A 15,994-nucleotide genomic window follows, 5' to 3' on the forward strand; every position below is an offset into this window, starting at 1 on the left:
GTTTTCTTCAGATAAAATGGAGGATGCGCTGTTTTCTTCAGATAAAATGGAGGATGCCTTGTTTTCTTCAGATAAAATGGAGGATGCGCTGTTTCCTTCAGATAAAATGGAGGATGCGCTGTTTGCTTCAGATAAAATGGAGGATGCGCTGTTTTCTTCAGATAAAATGGAGGATGCGTCGTTTTCTTCAGATAAAATGGAGGATGTTCTGTTTTCTTCAGATAAAATGGAGGATGCGTGGTTTTCTTTAGATAAGATGGAGGATGTTCTGTTTTCTTCAGATAAAATGGAGGATGCGCGGTTTTCTTCAGATAAAATGGAGGATGTTCTGTTTTCTTCAGATAAAATGGAGGATGCCTTGTTTTCTTCAGATAAAATGGAGGATGCGCTGTTTCCTTCAGATAAAATGGAGGATGCGCTGTTTGCTTCAGATAAAATGGAGGATGCGCTGTTTTCTTCAGATAAAATGGAGGATGCGTGGTTTTCTTTAGATAAGATGGAGGATGTTCTGTTTTTTTCAGATAAAATGGAGGATGCGTGGTTTTCTTTAGATAAGATGGAGGATGTTCTGTTTTCTTCAGATAAAATGGAGGATGCGCGGTTTTCTTCAGATAAAATGGAGGATGTTCTGTTTTCTTCAGATAAAATGGAGGATGCGCTGTTTTCTTCAGATAAAATGGTGGATGTTCTGTTTTCTTCAGATAAAATGGAGGATGCTCTGTTTTCTTTAGATAAGATGGAGGATGCTCTGTTTTCTTCAGATAAGATGGAGGATGCGCTGTTTTCTTCAGATAAGATGGAGGATGCTGTTTTCTTCAGATAAAATGGAGGATGCGCTGTTTCCTTCAGATAAAATGGAGGATGCGCTGTTTCCTTCAGATAAAAAGGAGGATGCGCTGTATTCTTCAGATAAAATGGAGGATGCTCTGTTTTCTTCAGATAAAATGGAGGATGCGCTGTTTTCTTCAGATAAAATGGAGGATGCGCTGTTTTCTTCAGATAAAATGGAGGATGCGCGGTTTTCTTCAGATAAAATGGAGGATGTTCTGTTTTCTTCAGATAAAATGGAGGATGCGCTGTTTTCTTCAGATAAAATGGTGGATGTTCTGTTTTCTTCAGATAAAATGGAGGATGCTCTGTTTTCTTCAGATAAGATGGAGGATGCTCTGTTTTCTTCAGATAAAATGGAGGATGCTCTGTTTTCTTCAGATAAAATGGAGGAGGCTCTGTTTTCTTCAGATAAAATGGAGGAGGCTCTGTTTTCTTCAGATAAAATGGAGGATGCGCTGTTTTCTTCAGATAAAATGGAGGATGCCTTGTTTTCTTCAGATAAAATGGAGGATGCGCTGTTTCCTTCAGATAAAATGGAGGATGCGCTGTTTGCTTCAGATAAAATGGAGGATGCGCTGTTTTCTTCAGATAAAATGGAGGATGCGTGGTTTTCTTCAGATAAAATGGAGGATGTTCTGTTTTCTTCAGATAAAATAGAGGATGCGCTGTTTTCTTCAGATAAAATGGTGGATGCGCTGTTTTCTTCAGATAAAATGGTGGATGCGCTGGTTTCTTCAGATAAAATAGAGGATGTTCTGTTTTCTTCAGATAAGATGGAGCATGCTCTGTTTTCTTCAGATAAAATGGAGGATGAGCTGTTTTCTTCAGATAAAATGGAGGAGGCTCTGTTTTCTTCAGATAAATTGGAGGATGCGCTGTTTTCTTCAGATAAAATGGAGGATGTGCTGTTTTCTTCAGATAAAATGGAGGATGCTCTGTTTTCTTCAGATAAAATGGAGGATGCGCGGTTTTCTTCAGATAAAATGGAGGATGTTCTGTTTTCTTCAGATAAAATGGAGGATGCGCTGTTTTCTTCAGATAAAATGGAGGATGCGCTGTTTTCTTCAGATAAAATGGTGGATGTTCTGTTTTCTTCAGATAAAATGGAGGATGCGCGGTTTTCTTCAGATAAAATGGAGGATGCGCTGTTTTCTTCAGATAAAATGGAGGATGCGCGGTTTTCTTCAGATAAAATGGTGGATGTTCTGTTTTCTTCAGATAAAATGGAGGATGCTCTGTTTTCTTTAGATAAAATGGAGGATGCTCTGTTTTCTTCAGATAAAATGGTGGATGTTCTGTTTTCTTCAGATAAAATGGAGGATGAGCTGTTTTCTTCAGATAAAATGGAGGATGTTCTGTTTTCTTCAGATAAAATGGAGGATGCGCTGTTTTCTTCAGATAAATTGGAGCATGCTCTGTTTTCTTCAGATAAAATGGAGGATGAGCTGTTTTCTTCAGATAAAATGGAGGATGAGCTGTTTTCTTCAGATAAAATGGAGGAGGCGCTGTTTTCTTCAGATAAAATGGAGGATGAGCTGTTTTCTTCAGATAAAATGGAGGATGCGTGGTTTTCTTCAGATAAAATGGTGGATGTTCTGTTTTCTTCAGATAAAATGGAGGATGCTCTGTTTTCTTCAGATAAAATGGAGGATGCTCTGTTTTCTTCAGATAAAATGGAGGATGTGCTGTTTTCTTCAGATAAAATGGAGGATGAGCTGTTTTCTTCAGATAAAATGGAGGATGAGCTGTTTTCTTCAGATAAAATGGAGGATGCGCTGTTTTCTTCAGATAAAATGGAGGATGAGCTGTTTTCTTCAGATAAAATGGAGGATGTTCTGTTTTCTTCAGATAAAATGGAGGATGAGCTGTTTTCTTCAGATAAAATGGAGGATGCTCTGTTTTCTTCAGATAAAATGGAGGATGAGCTGTTTTCTTCAGATAAAATGGAGGATGAGCTGTTTTCTTCAGATAAAATGGAGGAGGCTCTGTTTTCTTCAGATAAATTGGAGGATGCGCTGTTTTCTTCAGATAAAATGGAGGATGCGCTGTTTTCTTCAGATAAAATGGAGGATGCGCTGTTTTCTTCAGATAAAATGGAGGATGCGTGGTTTTCTTCAGATAAAATGGAGGATGCTCTGTTTTCTTCAGATAAAATGGAGGATGCGCTGTTTTCTTCAGATAAAATGGAGGATGCGCTGTTTTCTTCAGATAAAATGGTGGATGTTCTGTTTTCTTCAGATAAAATGGAGGATGCTCTGTTTTCTTTAGATAAAATGGAGGATGCTCTGTTTTCTTCAGATAAAATGGAGGATGCGCTGTTTTCTTCAGATAAAATGGAGGATGAGCTGTTTTCTTCAGATAAAATGGAGGATGTTCTGTTTTCTTCAGATAAAATGGAGGATGCGCTGTTTTCTTCAGATAAATTGGAGCATGCTCTGTTTTCTTCAGATAAAATGGAGGATGAGCTGTTTTCTTCAGATAAAATGGAGGATGAGCTGTTTTCTTCAGATAAAATGGAGGAGGCGCTGTTTTCTTCAGATAAAATGGAGGATGAGCTGTTTTCTTCAGATAAAATGGAGGATGCGTGGTTTTCTTCAGATAAAATGGAGGATGCGTGGTTTTCTTCAGATAAAATGGAGGATGTTCTGTTTTCTTCAGATAAAATGGAGGATGCGCTGTTTTCTTCAGATAAAATGGTGGATGTTCTGTTTTCTTCAGATAAAATGGAGGATGCTCTGTTTTCTTCAGATAAAATGGAGGATGCGCTGTTTTCTTCAGATAAAATGGAGGATGAGCTGTTTTCTTCAGATAAAATGGAGGATGAGCTGTTTTCTTCAGATAAAATGGAGGATGAGCTGTTTTCTTCAGATAAAATGGAGGATGCGCTGTTTTCTTCAGATAAAATGGAGGATGAGCTGTTTTCTTCAGATAAAATGGAGGATGTTCTGTTTTCTTCAGATAAAATGGAGGATGCGCTGTTTTCTTCAGATAAATTGGAGCATGCTCTGTTTTCTTCAGATAAAATGGAGGATGAGCTGTTTTCTTCAGATAAAATGGAGGATGAGCTGTTTTCTTCAGATAAAATGGAGGATGAGCTGTTTTCTTCAGATAAAATGGAGGATGCCCTGTTTTCTTCAGATAAAATGGAGGATGCCCTGTTTTCTTCAGATAAAATGGAGGATGCGCTGTTTTCTTCAGATAAAATGGAGGATGCGCTGTTTTCTTCAGATAAAATGGAGGATGCGCTGTTTTCTTCAGATAAAATGGAGGATGTGCTGTTTTCTTCAGATAAAATGGAGGATGCGCTGTTTTCTTCAGATAAAATGGAGGATGCCTTGTTTTCTTCAGATAAAATGGAAGATGCGCTGTTTTCTTCAGATAAAATGGAGGATGCCTTGTTTTCTTCAGATAAAATGGAAGATGCTCTGTTTTCTTAAGATAAAATGGAGGATGCTTTCTTTCTCTATCTGCCTTAAATAATTCGCTTTAGCTCTGTCTACCTCAGATGAGGTTCTCTAGTTTTCACTCTTCTTGATATAAGATGGCGCTCTCTTTCTCTCTCCCTCGGTTTACCTCAGATGTCATGGAGGACGCTGTCTTTCCACCTCAGATACGATGAAGGATTCGCTTTTTTAGTCGGCCTCAAATAATATGAACGACGCTCTTTCTCTGTCTACCTCGGCTAATATGGAGGTCACTCAGAGAGACGACTATAGTGGATTATCTCATAATCTTCCTGACAGGACTGACATCTATTCAGCTTTTCTCTTTTCCCTCACTTTTCTACCTCCCGGGGGATGATGGGAGATGTAGTTCTGTTCACTGCAGGTTTAGAGAAGTAACACAAGTCCTTTCCCTCCACTAAATGTTTGTGACAGGACTGAGGACTCATCTGGTTGTTATATATACTCCTCCCCTGACTCCTCCCCTGACTCCTCCCCTCCTGACCCCACACATAAACTTCAGCTCATCCAGCACCATGACAACCAGCACAGCAGAGTCCTGCATCCACTGAGGCCCCTGATCATGTGACGCCTGACTCCTCCCCTCCTGTGACCTCATCACAGCTCCTGTGCGCACAGAGCAGCCATATATGTGGTGGCGGCTCTGCAGGTGGAGGTATGTGGAGTCTCCATTACTGGGCGCAGGGGGCATTAACCCCTTCAGCATGGAGACTCTTTTGGGGTCTTGTGTTGCCCCTTTATAAGAATCATAAGGTTTTTGTTCTGTTTCCTGTAATAGATACATACGACCCAACTATGGAGACAGGAAGGCAGGAAACGTATTGTTCTCATAGTACAGGACCCCTTTACTGGCCCCACAGTGTAATGCCCCCATTATGCCCCTTATGCAGGATGTATGATGCCCCACAGTGTAATGCCCCCATTATGCCCCTTATGCAGGATGTATGATGCCCCACACAGTGTAATGCCCCCATTATGCCCCTTATGCAGGATGTATGATGCCCCCACACAGTGTAATGCCCCCATTATGCCCCTTATGCAGGATGTATGATGCCCCCCACACAGTGTAATGCCCCCATTATGCCCCTTATGCAGTATGTATGATGCCCCCACACAGTGTAATGCCCCCATTATGCCCCTTATGCAGGATGTATGATGCCCCCACACAGTGTAATGCCCCCATTATGCCCCTTTTGCAGGATGTATGATGCCCCCATTATGCCCCTTATGCAGGATGTATGATGCCCCCACACAGTGTAATGCCCCCATTATGCCCCTTATGCAGTATGTATGATGCCCCCACAGTGTAATGCCCCCATTATGCCCCTTATGCAGGATGTTTGATGCCCCCATTATGCCCCTTATGCAGGATGTATGATGCCCCCACACAGTGTAATGCCCCCATTATGCCCCTTATGCAGGATGTATGATGCCCCCACACAGTGTAATGCCCCCATTATGCCCCTTTTGCAGGATGTATGATGCCCCCCACAGTGTAATGCCTCCATTATGCCCCTTATGCAGGATGTATGATGCCCCCACACAGTGTAATGCCCCCATTATGCCCCTTTTGCAGGATGTATGATGCCCCCACACAGTGTAATGCCCCCATTATGCCCCTTATGCAGGATGTATGATGCCCCCACACAGTGTAATGCCCCCATTATGCCCCTTTTGCAGGATGTATGATGCCCCCCACAGTGTAATGCCCCCATTATGCCCCTTATGCAGGATGTATGATGCCCCCACACAGTGTAATGCCCCCATTATGCCCCTTATGCAGGATGTATGATGCCCCCACACAGTGTAATGCCCCCATTATACCCCTTTTGCAGGATGTATGATGCCCCCATTATGCCCCTTATGCAGGATGTATGATGCCCCCACACAGTGTAATGCCCCCATTATGCCCCTTATGCAGTATGTATGATGCCCCCACACAGTGTAATGCCCCCATTATGCCCCTTATGCAGGATGTTTGATGCCCCCATTATGCCCCTTATGCAGGATGTATGATGCCCCCACACAGTGTAATGCCCCCATTATGCCCCTTATGCAGGATGTATGATGCCCCCACACAGTGTAATGCCCCCATTATGCCCCTTTTGCAGGATGTATGATGCCCCCCACAGTGTAATGCCCCCATTATGCCCCTTATGCAGGATGTATGATGCCCCCACACAGTGTAATGCCCCCATTATGCCCCTTATACAGTATGTATGATGCCCCCCACAGTGTAATGCCCCCATTATGCCCCTTATGCAGTATGTATGATGCCCCCACACAGTGTAATGCCCCCATTATGCCCCTTATGCAGGATGTATGATTCCCCCACACAGTGTAATGCCCCCATTATGCCCCTTATGCAGGATGTATGATGCCGCCACACAGTGTAATGCCCCCATTATGCCCCTTATACAGTATGTATGATGCCCCCATTATGCCCCTTATGCAGTATGTATGATGCCCCCCACAGTGTAATGCCCCCATTATGCCCCTTATGCAGTATGTATGATGCCCCCACACAGTGTAATGTCCCCATTATGCCCCTTATGCAGGATGTATGATGCCCCCACACAGTGTAATGTCCCCATTATGCCCCTTATGCGGGATGTATGATGCCCCCACACAGTGTAATGCCCCCATTATGCCCCTTATACAGGATGTATGATGCCCCCACACAGTGTAATGCCCCCATTATGCCCCTTATGCAGGATGTATGATGCCCCCACACACTGTAATGCCCCCATTATGCCCCTTATGCAGTATGTATGATGCCCCCACACAGTGTAATGTCCCCATTATGCCCCTTATGCAGGATGTATGATGCCCCCACACAGTGTAATGCCCCTTATGCAGGATGTATGATGTCCCCACACAGTGTCATGCCCCCATTATGCCCCTTATGCTGGATGTATGATGCCCCCACACAGTGTAATGCCCTCATTATGCCCCTTATGCAGTATGTATGATGCCCCACACAGTGTAATGCCCCCATTATGCCCCTTATACAGTATGTATGATGCCCCCACACAGTGTAATGCCCCCATTATGCCCCCTATCCAGTGTGTATGATGCCCCCACACAGTGTAATGCCCCCATTATGCCCCTTATACTGGATGTATGATGCCCCCACACAGTGTAATGCCCCCATTATGCCCCTTATGCAGGATGTATGATGCCCCCACACAGTGTAATGCCCCCATTATGCCCCTTATACAGTATGTATGGTGCCCCCACAGTGTAATGCCCCCATTATGCCCCTTATGCAGGATGTATGATGCCCCCCACACAGTGTAATGCCCCCATTATGCCCCTTATGCAGTATGTATGATGCCCCCACACAGTGTAATGCCCCCATTATGCCCCTTTTGCAGGATGTATGATGCCCCCCACAGTGTAATGCCCCCATTATGCCCCTTATGCAGGATGTATGATGCCCCCACACAGTGTAATGCCCCCATTATGCCCCTTATACAGTATGTATGATGCCCCACACAGTGTAATGCCCCCATTATGCCCCTTATGCAGGATGTATGATGCCCCCACACCGTGTAATGCCCCCATTATGCCCCTTATGCAGGATGTATGATGCCCCCACACAGTGTAATGCCCCCATTATGCCCCTTATGCAGGATGTATGATGCCCCCACACAGTGTAATGCCCCCATTATGCCCCTTTTGCAGGATGTATGATGCCCCCCACAGTGTAATGCCCCCATTATGCCCCTTATGCAGGATGTATGATGCCCCCACACAGTGTAATGCCCCCATTATGCCCCTTATACAGTATGTATGATGCCCCCCTTATGCAGTATGTATGATGCCCCCACACAGTGTAATGCCCCCATTATGCCCCTTATGCAGTATGTATGATGCCCACCACACAGTGTAATGCCGCCATTATGCCCCTTATGCAGGATGTATGATTCCCCCACACAGTGTAATGCCCCCATTATGCCCCTTATGCAGGATGTATGATGCCACCACACAGTGTAATGCCCCCATTATGCCCCTTATACAGTATGTATGATGCCCCCATTATGCCCCTTATGCAGTATGTATGATGCCCCCCACAGTGTAATGCCCCCATTATGCCCCTTATGCAGTATGTATGATGCCCCCACACAGTGTAATGCCCCCATTATGCCCCTTATGCAGGATGTATGATGCCCCCATTATGCCCCTTATGCAGGATGTATGATGCCCCCACACAGTGTAATGTCCCCATTATGCCCCTTATGCAGGATGTATGATGCCCCCATTATGCCCCTTATGCAGGATGTATGATGCCCCCACACAGTGTAATGCCCCCATTATGCCCCTTATGCAGGATGTATGATGCTCCCACACAGTGTAATGCCCCCATTATGCCCCTTATGCAGGATGTATGATGCCCCCACACAGTGTAATGCCCCCATTATGCCCCTTATGCAGGATGTATGATGCCCCCACACAGTGTAATGCCCCCATTATGCCCCTTATGCAGGATGTATGATGCCCCCACACAGTGTAATGCCCCCATTATGCCCCTTATGCAGGATGTATGATGCCCCCACAGTGTAATGCCCCCATTATGCCCCTTATGTAGTATGTATGATGCCCCCACACAGTGTAATGCCCCCATTATGCCCCTTATACAGGATGTATGATGTGGTAGCGGCTCTGCAGGTGGAGGTACGTGGAGATTCCCCATTACTGTCTGTCAGGATTAGGCTTCATTCACACGTGCATGTCTCCAAAAAAAATATTTTTTTAACCCTTTTTTCACATACATTACTTTTACACAAAAATTACAATTGATCCGTATATAATAGACCACACACAGATGTCGGACACAGTCCATCACCTTCACGGACCCTTTCACTTCAGTAAACGAGCTGGTCAACTAGTTTCCCAGAAATGTCAATATCCCCAAATAATATAATATGTCCTTGTAAGGTCACACCGCGAGTGATCGGACCTCATCGAGTCCTCAGAGACGTCTTTTCGGTCCTTATTCTTCGGAGTTCATCCTTTGTTCTGTTCACTGCATGGTACAAATCACAGGAGGACATTGATTTCCACATATTCATTATCTCCATGATCTAAATCTTTTGTGACCCAACCGATAAGACAAAGGCACTTTGTGTCTGAGATCTTCATTTATGGGTCACTTCACCAGATTTTATAAGCATCACCGTTCCAATAATGGTTTTTTTTTTTTGCCTATTTTGTATGAATTTATCAATCAGGTTTCTGATAAATGCTAACTTTTTTAGTTGATATCTTCTCCAAAATTTACATTGATGCTTCAAGGATGGATATGGACAGAGACAAGATGGCGGAGAGGATATTACACCTCACCCTGGAGATCCTCTTCCGGCTTACTGGAGAGGTGAGAGATTCTGATGACGTCACATTACATCATTCTTATCTATGGGAATAACAGATGGACAGAACTGGAGAGGTGAGGACTCTGGAAATGTCTGGAGTGAGATTTATTAATGTGTCTCTCCATAACCAGGATTACACAGTAGTGAAGAAGACCTCTAGTGGGCGCTGTCAGGACCCTGTGTCTGAGGGATGGGGAAGACCCCTGAGCCAAATCACGGGGTGTCCACCCCTTCCCCTGATACATGAGGACATCAATGACCAGAAGATCCTAGAACTCACCTACAAGATGATTGAGCTGCTGACTGGAGAGGTGACACTGCTGGGACATTATACAGTAACGCTATGGAGGGATCGGGGGATGACGGTATCATTGTATGTGTCAGGTTCCTATAAGGTGTCGGGATGTCGCCGTCTATTTCTCCATGGAGGAGTGGGAGTATTTAGAAGAACACAAAGATCTGTACAAGGACGTCACGATGGAGGTTCCCCAGCCCCTCACATCTCCAGGTAATAGACAGGACTAAATACACACAGCCTATAATTATCTGTATGTAAAGAATGAATTCAGCAATTGGTTAATTTTATATTTTTACATATTGGTCTTATATGGATGTGACGAGACCAATTATATACTTTTTTTTTTTTTACAGTTTATTATTTTTAACAGGTGAAAAATGGGGTAATTCAAATTTTTATATAATTTGTGCCCTGATGTGCCTTGTTATAAATGCCGCCCTGGTGACGTCACATCTGAGCACATGAGTTCCCTGAGCTCAGCGCTGAGGCCGATTTAGTCAGCACAAGACATAGAGATCAGTGATCGGCTGCAGCGGTCACAGACGCTACAGACGTGATTTCACTGGATCAGCCTGTAAATAAGACCGGAGCAGCAGTAGAGAGCCAGCGCTGGATCGGGGGGAAGGTAATGCTGATTATATTATTTGTAACTCAGGAACAGGAGATTGTACAGAAGATTGAAAGAAGGAAGCCCTTTTAAGATGCTCCTCTATGACCTTGGTCCTGGGTATATTGTGACGTTCATATTTACAATGTTCCTTGGCCTGAGGACAGCGAGGAACTCTGAGGAGACATCCTGAGGACAGCGAGGAACTCTGAGGAGACGGCCTGAGGACAGCGAGGAACTCTGAGGAGACGGCCTGAGGACAGCGAGGAACTCTGAGGAGACGGCCTGAGGACAGCGAGGAACTCTGAGGAGACGGCCTGAGGACAGCGAGGAACTCTGAGGAGACGGCCTGAGGACAGCGAGGAACTCTGAGGAGACGGCCTGAGGACAGCGAGGAACTCTGAGGAGAAATATGATGGGAATCTTGACAGAAAGTTGACAGAACTCATTATCGTCAGTGGTGACAGTTGGGCTCCGCTCCTGGGCTTCTAGTGGTGAATCCGTCCCCAGTCTGTTTTCCATAGTTCTGTTCCTACAAAGGAAAAGGACAACAAATAGGTTTAGCAGTTTTTAAGGTTTTGTCCATCATTTTCTTTGTGTGGAAGGTAGAATGAAATGGTAAGAGGGTGTGCTTAAAGGCGTGCCCAAAAATTTTGTCTCATAATCTTTCCCTCTTTCTCTTCTTTGAAAGTTGGGAAGTATTTGGCCCCATTCTAGAAGTAATACCCCCACGGTGCTCCTCTTATAACTACGCGTCGGGAGGGATTTTTTTCTGGGGTAAACATCATTAGAGCTCTACTTGGGTGCAGTTCTTGTTCGGATGCGGCACGACAGGATCATTATTTTTGCTACCAGAGGAACCCCATGGAACGTGACATCCGTACAGCTTGTAATTGATGTGTTCTATACCCACACATAGGCTTATCATTTACCAATATATTGATGTAGGCCTTATTTTTGGGTCAATTTTGTTGTCATGGTCTTTTCTGGCTTGGGTAACTCTTAATTATATAATTATTAAAAGTTATGTTTTAAGGAATCTTGGAATGCCGTATGGATTATATATCCTGAGAGTTTAGCTCCTGTAGGTATTAACAGGTATCCAAGCTATACACCAGTTCTTACTCTACTTCTGTATGGAGATTATCTTTGTTGAAATGTTATAAAACATAATATAAACCTTAAAAGGATTGTTCCCTTTTCGAAAATCCCAGACCACAGATGCAGTTTGTTATAAAAAAATAAATAATAACCGTCCCCTTGTTCACCGGTGAGTTTTTGTCAATGGTCCAAGAGTCTGATATTAGCTATAATACTAACGTCACGTCATCAGTGCTGCAGCCAATCAGTGAGAACAGAAGTGCTGAGCAGGGCATGCCGTCAACACGAGCAGAGCCAACGAGATTGTCAACTTGGCGTCAACGCTGCGGCCAATATCAGACCCCGCGATCGGAAGAAAATAATCACCCTTGGTATTAGAGATGGTGCTTAAAGAACACTTTGCTGGGATCGTGAGTAAAATGCACAAACTGCACCCAACGATCAGGCTTTTCTGAAAGGTGACAACCCCTTTAACAATAAAAAATTACGGTTACGTTATTACAAACTAACTCTGTTCTACTTTTGGTAGATGTCTTCAGTAGGAACTCAAAGAGACATCTTATATCTTCAGAACATAAAGCAGGAGATCATGGTATCACACCAGATACACATGAAGAGCATACCATTATCCAAGATATACCCTCAATCCTCGACAGCAAAAATCTATTGTCTGGTCAACAGGTCCTATCTTCTTCATTACCGACTGTTAAGCAAAGTAAAAGTCACAGAAAGGGTGTTAAAGAGAGAAGAGGTCGCACACGGGTGAAGCGATTTTCATGTTCAGAATGTGGGAAATGTTTTAATTATAAATCAGATTTTCTTATGCATCAGAGAATTCACACAGGGGAGAAGCCATATTCATGTACAGAATGTGGGAAATGTTTTAAACAGAAATCAACTCTTACTGTACATCAGAGAATTCATACGGGGGAAAAACCATTTTCATGTTTAGAATGTGGGAAATGTTTTAGTAATAAACCAGCTTCTGTTATACATCAGAGAAGCCACACTGGGGAGAAGCCGTATTCATGTTCAGAATGTGGGAAATGTTATAGCACTAGAATAAATCTTGTTCGACATCAAAGAAGTCACACAGGGGAGAAGCCGTATTCATGTTCAGAATGTGGGAAATGTTTTATCCGGAAAGCAAAGCTTATTAGACATCTTCAAATTCACACCAAGATTAAGCCATCTGCATTTTCTTGTGATCTATTTACACATCAGAGCATACACCCAGAGGAGAAGCCAAATTCATGTTCAAAGTGTGGGAAATGTTTTAATTCAAGATCAGACCTTGTTAGGCATCAAAAAAATCACACGGTGGAAAAGCCACATTCATGTTTAGATTGCGGACAATGTTTTAGGTGGAGATCAGCTCTTGTTATACATCAGAGAATTCACACGGGGGAAAAACCATTTTCATGTTCAGAATGTGGGAAATGTTTTAGCCGTAGATCATCTTTGGTTACGCATCAGAGAAGCCACACTGGGGAGAAGCCGTATTCGTGTTCAGAATGTGGGAAATGTTATAGGGCTAAAATAAATCTTGTTAAACATCAAAGAAGTCACACAGGGGAGAAGCCATTTTCATGATCAGAAAGCAAAAATTTTTTTACGATCGTGTCTTACTGACCATCAAAAACCTCACATAAGGGTTCAGCCATAATTATATTATGGTGCTTTTTTTAAGGGGGGCTGGAACAGTTTTTATTGGTTCCATAATGGAGAAAGTATAACTCAATTTTTTATTCTGTTTTACTGATACTGAGGTGTGTCTGCCTAAGATTTTTGTCCGGTGGAAAAAAAACTGAATGCTGCTGAATCCATTTGTTACATTCTCTTTGACTGCAATGATTTATTAGTTTTATAGTATATAAATTTTTTCATTAGTTTGAAATTGATCTAGTTTTTTTAGTTCACTGGATCCATTTCTAATGGATGAATACTGGACATGTAAATTATAGAACAAGGACAGCATGTGTGGGGAAAAATTATATTATAATGATAAGGTAAAGAATATTTATACCGTGTTAGCCAGTAGATAGAACAATGTTGGAATCTGAGAGTCCTCAGTGGTTGATACCTTTTAATGGCTAACTGAAAAGATGGTAAACATAGCAAGCTTTCGAGACAACTCGGGTCTCTTCTTCAGGCTAATAATCTATTATTAGCCTGAAGAAGAGACCTGAGTGGTCTCGAAAGCTTGCTATGTTTACCATCTTTTCAGTTAGCCATTAAAAGGTATCAACCACTGAGGACTCTCAGATTCCAACATTATTATAATGATAGTTACTGATGTATTCAGAAAAAGAAAAACTTCAAAAAGTTCCCAAAGGTGGAGCATTTCCCCAAGCAGTTTTTATTTGAAAAGTTGTCTTTTTCTTCATGTCAAAATGCCCAAGGAAACACCATGGCTCCGATTCATCAGAGCAGTTAAACTAGAATTCTGGTGTAAATTTCTTTGAAAAATTTTTGCGCAATGTGGAGTTGCACAAAATTTTTTGATACTTTTGTAATTTTCTCACCAGTTTTGCCCAGCTGCACCGAAATGGGCTGAGCAGGGGTGTGACGCCACCGCTCATTTAATTCATGATGACATGTGTCTTTTTTACATTAGAAAGAGTAAGATTTGTGGCTAGACGCGCAACAGTTTTCACACGAGCCGGATTCATCAAGACCGACATAAACATCGCAGGTCTTCTTTTAGCCACTTGATGTTTTCCGAAGCGGAAAAAGAAGTACCAAAAGTCAACATGTGCACACAATATCGTTATGCTCATTTTGGGCGTCAGTTTTGAGGCACTTTTTCAGGCTGGTGGAATCCACCTAAAGAAAGGATTTTGTGTTCTCATACCTGAAAGCTATGTGTCCACAACGTCTTTTTTTTAGACAGATTCCACCCAAAATCCACCTAAAAAAGTGCCGCAAAAGCACTCCATCAAATTAACAAACATAATGGACAGCTATGCCAAAATGAAACTCTGGAGCTTAATTGTAGTGACTCTTGAACCAGTCCACTGCATCAGTCCTTGACGGGACCGGATAGAAATGTGACATGGATATCCGAAAATGTTCCGCATCAACATTTCATTGTTAATCGGTTAGGGCCAATTATTCTTTAAAATGAAGACAATAAAGGCATTATTCTTCTTTTTGTCAATCTCCTCTCCGTGTTATGAAATCTTCATTCCAAAAATGTCGCTTTACCGTGAGATTACGTACAAATCTATTTGACTATAAAATTGGCAAATAAATGAAAGGGCGTTTGCACTACATTCTTAATGAAGGTAGCGCATGTAATTCTTTAAGAGGCGCACAAGGCACCTGAAGGCAGGCAAACAGACGTTTCTTAATTGACATATGCTTTTCTCCCTGGCCAGGAGCTGTGGTATGTGCCGACCATGAACTGGAGCAGCTCTACGTGATCAGACACAGCCATTACACAGTACACAGCAGGGGCACATTTATAAGATTATCTCGGCACAGGAACTTGTGGAACTTTTTATTCTTCCAAGATCCGTTGATACTTTGTTCGTGGAAACACCCTTCTAATGCAAATTGCCGCTATAAAATCGGAAGCTGCAAAGTTTGTGTAAACCAAAATTTGTGTCGGTCTCCAAACTTTTGGCCATGACTGTTTCATAACGGAGATGTAACCCACCTTTCACAGGATCAATGTCAGTCTCAGAACATATCACATTACATTATTTTATTAACAGATACAAATATTTTGGCAAGGCTTATAGTATTCCTGAGAACATTGGTGTAAGGCAGTCACCATCTACCGTGTACAAAGGGTACGTTACAAGCTTATGAAACAATGGCAGATGCTGCGGTCTCTATGCAGTTGTGCTTTTGAGCACAATTGATAAGTAGCATTGGATGATTCCCAGCACTGCTCAGCCATGGACATTATTGATAAGCACATTGTATGATATCCCATGAATAGGACTCCGCGATCAGCTTACTTAGCTCACTACTATTACAGTCTATTTCAATTGAGTTTTCCAGAGCAGTATGCATGGCCTATAAGTCTCTTCACTCTGACATGCCAGGCCTGGCGTGTCACTCTCCACAAGGAGAAACGTTACCCCAATCCAGAGCCTCTCACCTAGCCAAATCAGATCTCACACTTTGTACTGATGATGGGCAACACCCCGAAACACTGTGTCTTCAAATTGAGATTCAGTTTTGGCTTTTATCCAAGGATCGTTAAACAATCAATATTGGCTTTTAGGATCACTGTTTCCAGTAGGTGATGCTAGAGTTCTAGTTCTCTTCCTTTCTGAAGAGGCAATTGGCATGGTCTATTTCAATG

The 15,994-nt window shown here is 42.8% G+C and overlaps 1 protein-coding gene across 1 annotated transcript; it reads left to right on the top strand.

The window, feature by feature from the left end:
* Positions 1–4,867: 4,867 nt before the first annotated feature.
* On the top strand, positions 4,868–13,762 carry LOC141197767 (uncharacterized). Its single transcript, XM_073662857.1, has 5 exons — positions 4,868–4,950; positions 9,557–9,672; positions 9,802–9,981; positions 10,055–10,178; positions 12,206–13,762. The coding sequence occupies exons 2-5, from the start codon at positions 9,595–9,597 to the stop codon at positions 13,267–13,269; spliced, it is 1,446 nt and encodes a 481-aa protein (XP_073518958.1). The 5' UTR covers positions 4,868–4,950; positions 9,557–9,594; the 3' UTR covers positions 13,270–13,762.
* The last annotated feature ends 2,232 nt before the right edge of the window (positions 13,763–15,994 follow it).

The sequence above is a fragment of the Phyllobates terribilis genome, unplaced genomic scaffold (assembly GCF_046119375.1).
Source record: "Phyllobates terribilis strain yellow unplaced genomic scaffold, ASM4611937v1 Scaffold_86__1_contigs__length_6382490, whole genome shotgun sequence".
NCBI classification, from domain to species: domain Eukaryota; kingdom Metazoa; phylum Chordata; class Amphibia; order Anura; family Dendrobatidae; genus Phyllobates; species Phyllobates terribilis.